Raw genomic sequence first — 5,454 nt, forward strand, 5'->3', positions numbered from 1 at the left:
ATCAACTATTCTAGACACCTCGACTCTCCACAAAATACCAGAGTAGGACAAAACGGTGTAAATAATATTCAGAACGAGATTGGGGTGAGGACGTTGCGAGGGCAAATAAGTTTATAGTTTATTATCTAAGAAAAACACAACAACAAAAACCTGTCGTCTATATAATATAGACAGCCATCATTGACTCCATTCAGGATGTGACACCCGTGGGTTGTATTTCGTTCACTGAAAGCCCAGCGACGTACGCCACATGGCTGAATTTTGCATTCACCTCTATATATATATATAATTGCAAAACGTTATGCGGATCTATCGTTCACATTCTAAAACGCTTTTGATTTTCGGGGATCCATTGCAGAATCGCTTCTGTCTGTGAGCCCCAGTACCCAACTCTGATCAAATAGCAATGTGGACCTCGTTATGGATGCTGACGATTTTGCTACTTTCGGTGCCGCACGTGACCAGAAGTGACCAGGCGGCAGACAAAATAAGTAGTCTCCCAGGCCAGCCCCCTGTCTCATTCGATCAATACGCCGGCTATGTTACAGTCAATCAGACGGAAGGCAGGGCTCTCTTCTATTGGTTAACCGAGGCCAATCGTCAAAATTCATCCAATTTACCTCTTGTACTGTGGCTGAATGGAGGTTTGTATAATGTTCAGATCCACATATTTAGTCCAGAACTTCTCTGTAGAATTTGTATCAGGTTGGGTGAAATATTTTATTTTTATAATTTGCTGACTCCTAAAGATATATGAAGTGAGATTGTGCGCAGAGTCGACTACTTTCTTTTTATGTTCGAAAAACTAACGACTATGTACAGCCCAAACCTTTATCAATCTCAAACTTAATTTGTACCCAATGCAATTGAAATCACCCAATGCAATTGAATTGATGTCTTTTGTTACAGGGTGAATTGATGTCTTTTGTTACAGGGAATTGAGTAGAATAGATATTAACGGCCCTATCATACTTTCAAATGCCATAGACAAGTATTATCATACTTTCAAATGCCATAGACAAGTATTCTTCAAAATTTTGTAGATTGAACTTCAAATCTATACCTATATATTTTTGTAGGTTAAGATGAACTTTTTTATGTGTTTTATATATTTTTGTAAGTTAAGATGGACTTTTTTTATGTGGGGGTAATTGAATAATTTGAAAATATGAAAAAGATACGATGTTTTATTTATTTTTGTAGGTTCAGATGGGTTTAAGTGAAGATGGTCTTTTTATTCAGATTAATTAAATAATTTGAAAAATTAAAAAAAAATGAGTAAAATGAAAAAGACATGAGTGAAGTTAATGGTTTGAATTTTATTTATATTAATGTTTGAAATTTTATTTATATTGATGTTTAAAATTTATTTATATTTATTATATTTTCTAAATACTTCCAAATATAAAATTTAATTATATTCAAACCATTTAAAAAAATACACATGTATAGTGCATATTTTTAACATTAACCCAAAAACCTGGGACTTCACAATATTGGTGACCGGTAATTCACTGATCACAGAATTGAGAATTGAGATTGCAGTTCTGATTAAAATTTGATAAAAGTTACAACTTATACGCATAGAGTGGGAGGTGGGTTAAGAGTGAAGATGTTCCTTTAATTTATCTTTGTTTTTTTTCCTTTCTCATTTATTTATTGTTTTGTCTTATAGATTTCGGGCTAACTTGTTCAGAATTATAGCAAATATCCTAGTCTTGAATAGGAATTCTTAAAATGAATCTTTTGTCTGTCTAATCTGAGAAAAATGACGTTTTCAGCTTTCATCAATTTAATTACAGATAATCAGCCATTTCTGGAGGAGTTTTCTCTGTAGGAGGTTGAGAAAATGGACGTTTCAGCTTTCAGAGAAAATGGACGTTTCAGCTTTCATTAATTTAATTATAGATAATCAACCATTTATGGAGGTTGATTTGGATTGGGAAAAAATTAACTTCCTCAACTATAAAGTTGACTATTGTTTAATGCCTGGGATTGCAGGTCCAGGATGTTGTTCAGTAACATCAAGTTGATAATTGTTTAATGCATGAGTTGCAGGTCCAGGATGCTCTTCAATAGCATATGGAGAATCGGAGGAAGTAGGACCTTTCCGGATTCATAAAAACGCTTCTTCACTGTATTTAAATCCGTATTCTTGGAACAAATGTGAGTTAATTTTTCCACAATTCCATGTCAAAAACATGATGTTTTAATTAAGATATCCAATCTCTTTATTGATTACTGAGAAAATTAGTACTATTCCGGCTTATGATCACGATCGCAGATGCAAACTTGCTTTTTCTGGAATCTCCTGTTGGAGTGGGATTCTCATACACAAATACCTCCACCAACTTGTTGGATAATGGGGACAACCGCACTGGTACCTACTACATACACTTTAATATTAATATTTTATCTCAGTGCTACCCACATGTTAATATTACAATACTGACACTCTTTGTCGGACATGGTAGCTGAGGATTCGTTGGCCTTTCTTATCAACTGGTTCCAGAGATTCCCTCAATACAAGTATCGAGAATTTTACATATGCGGAGAGAGCTACGCAGGTCAGTATATATAGAGCTCGAAATATCTGAATATGCAGGTTAGTATATATACAGTTGGAAACTGGGCAATATATGCTAATTGGTAAGTCTTGACAGTGTGGTCTAATAGTTATTTGTGGGATTTGGTCTCTACAATTTTTGTGATCTAATTCTAAATAAATAAAACTATATACCCTTGAGAACTGCTCTGGACACAAAGTGAAAATCTATAAATCTTAAATTCAAACATGTAAATTGAAGCCGTCTAAATTTAATTGTGAACGCAGGGCACTATGTTCCGCAGCTAGCGAAGAAAGTCTATGAATACAACAAAGGAAATTCTAATCCCTGCATAAATCTCAAGGGCTTTATGGTGAGTATCGGCATTTTAAACTTTTATTGAGTATGGTGAATAATAGATATTGTTTCAAGACTCGGATTAATTTAAAGGCAATTATTATTGACTTCTTATTTTATTTTATACTGTGCACTAGGTGGGAAATCCAGTGACGGACAATTACTATGACACCGTTGGCAGTATTCAGTACTGGTGGTCTCATGCTTTGATATCGGATACTACTTATAATAACATTATGAACAACTGCAATTTTAAGCAAGAGAATTTTTCAACGGCCTGTAATAATTACCTTAACGATGCCATTAATGAAATGGGTAACATAGATTCCCATGATATTTATACCCCACCATGCCCGCAATCGGGAGGGACTGTGAGGGTCGCCAGATTGACAAAATGGGTACAAATCATGAAACTATTAGTCTACGTCTTGTGAATTTAAGTAATGATGTCTAAAATTATATGACTCTTATCTGGTTCTTTGACAGTTCACGAGAAGGATAGCTGGCTACGACCCCTGCATTGAAAACTATGCAGAGATATATTATAATCGCCCTGATGTGCAGGAGGCACTTCATGCTAATACTACGCATATTCCCTACAATTGGACTGGCTGCAGGTGTGTTTAATATAGTGTGGCATCTACTTTTTCATTTTGGTCGAGTTGAATTGATTGATCCTTCAGCAAATCGATATAAATGACCGTTGAGTTTCCTTCATGAATGGTAGTGGAAGCATTCTCAATTCCTGGGCGGATTCAGCCTTCTCTGTTCTTCCCATATACAAAGAGCTTATTGCGGCAGGTCTTAGGATTTGGGTTTACAGGTATTTATTATGTTAAAATTATTTTGCATTATTTAGTAAATTAATGAGATATGTATTATTTTTTCGTTTAATAGATTTATTAGGCTTTAAATAGAAGGTGATGAGTGTATTGTTAAGTTATTTTAGAGAGCGATTCCTAGTAATTTTGTAATTTTTATAGTTTAGATGCTCGTGAATCATTGTTTTTTAAGTTATAGATCAAACTTAATGTAATTTCTGATGAACTCAAACTTAAAAACTGAGAATTCAGATTCAAATTATTAATCAAATACAATTACATATATACAAAGTGTTGTTTTAAGATAGGGAGACTATTTTAGACACACAATCTATTGGTTGAGGAAATCTCTCAACCACACACCAAACTAAGAAATGGATCCTAACTACTAGGAATAGACTCCCTACATAGAAAGAATCACAACTAGAAACAAGTAGGAGTTAGATATTCCCACTCAAATCCCTTAACAAACACAAAATATATTTATTAATCTAATATTGAATAGATTAAAATTAATAAATTAACCAATCATTAACTTACTTATAATAATTAATATGTCATTGGCTATTTTCTCATCTTGTCTATGAAATATTAATCTATTTTTAAACCAAATTTAATAAACAAAAATAAAAAGACACTGAACCATTTAATCATATCATCTTGTCTATTAAATATTAATCTATTTTTAAACCAAATTTAACCAACAAAAATAAAAATCATGAACCATTCAATATAATCATTGACTTACTCTGACTTACTATAGTAAATAGTGATTAATACTCATAAATAAATCCAGATATTCTCCATTAAACGCACAAATATCTTCCATCCATATTTTCATTGACTTACTCTGACTTACTATAGTGAATAGTGATTAATACTCATAAATAAATCCAGATATTCTCCATTAAACGCACAAACATCTTCCATCCAGATTTTTATTGCTCTCCAGCATAATCGTTTTTTTTATTGCCAATGAGTTCATCCAAGTTAAATAGGGATTGATTTTCAAGAGAATGCAGTTTACATCTTTACTTTTAAATTCAGAGAGCAGATTTGTTAATTGGAATCGTTGGTCTTTTCATGTACAGCGGCGACGTTGACTCTGCAGTTCCAGTTACTGGAACCAGGATGTCAATCAATCAACTGAGTCTTCCCATTACAATTCCATGGTATCCATGGTATGTCGATAATCAGGTGGGCATTTTCTTAACAAAATTCTAATCTCATTTCTCTCTCCACTTTCATTGCTCTCATCACTTTCAAAGATTTTGCTAATTATTTTTTGGCTATTGATTAATAGACGGTTGGAGGATGGACGGAAGGATACGAAGGGCTTACCTTCGCAACAGTAAGAGGGTCTGGGCATGAAGTTCCACTTTTCCAACCTGAAAGGGCGTTAAAACTTTTCCAATCATTCATAATGGGTAATAGCCTACCGAGCACAGTCCCAATCAGCAGCTGACTCTATCACATCTCGTAATTGCTGTTTGTACGGTGTGATTCAGCTTTTTTTTTTTAATAAAATTTGTTGGTTCAGCGCACCTTTTTAATAAAATTTGGTAGTTCAAACCTTTGCCATATTGGGAGTATGAGGATAAGTTTCATTAAACCCTCCCAGGGTTATATTGTTAAAATAATAATTAAACTAGATAATTATAAATGTAAAATTATTGATAGAATGATTGGAAAAAGTTGTAATCATAAAAGATTCATCTAGAATGTGCTTT

General features: G+C 33.5%; 1 protein-coding gene across 1 annotated transcript; it reads left to right on the forward strand.

Moving 5' to 3' along the window:
* The first annotated feature begins 406 nt into the window (after positions 1-406).
* Positions 407-5,189, forward strand: LOC149164050 (serine carboxypeptidase 24-like). Its single transcript, XM_089429353.1, has 10 exons — positions 407-644; positions 2,059-2,166; positions 2,285-2,380; positions 2,475-2,567; positions 2,834-2,919; positions 3,041-3,301; positions 3,390-3,520; positions 3,631-3,726; positions 4,816-4,921; positions 5,028-5,189. Exons 1-10 carry the CDS (start codon positions 407-409, stop codon positions 5,187-5,189), a joined length of 1,377 nt encoding a protein of 458 aa, XP_089285479.1.
* The last annotated feature ends 265 nt before the right edge of the window (positions 5,190-5,454 follow it).

Source organism: Pinus tabuliformis, chromosome 5_1, assembly GCF_031772625.1.
Source record: "Pinus tabuliformis cultivar Carrire ecotype Pingquan chromosome 5_1, CPIR1, whole genome shotgun sequence".
Lineage (NCBI taxonomy): Eukaryota > Viridiplantae > Streptophyta > Pinopsida > Pinales > Pinaceae > Pinus > Pinus tabuliformis.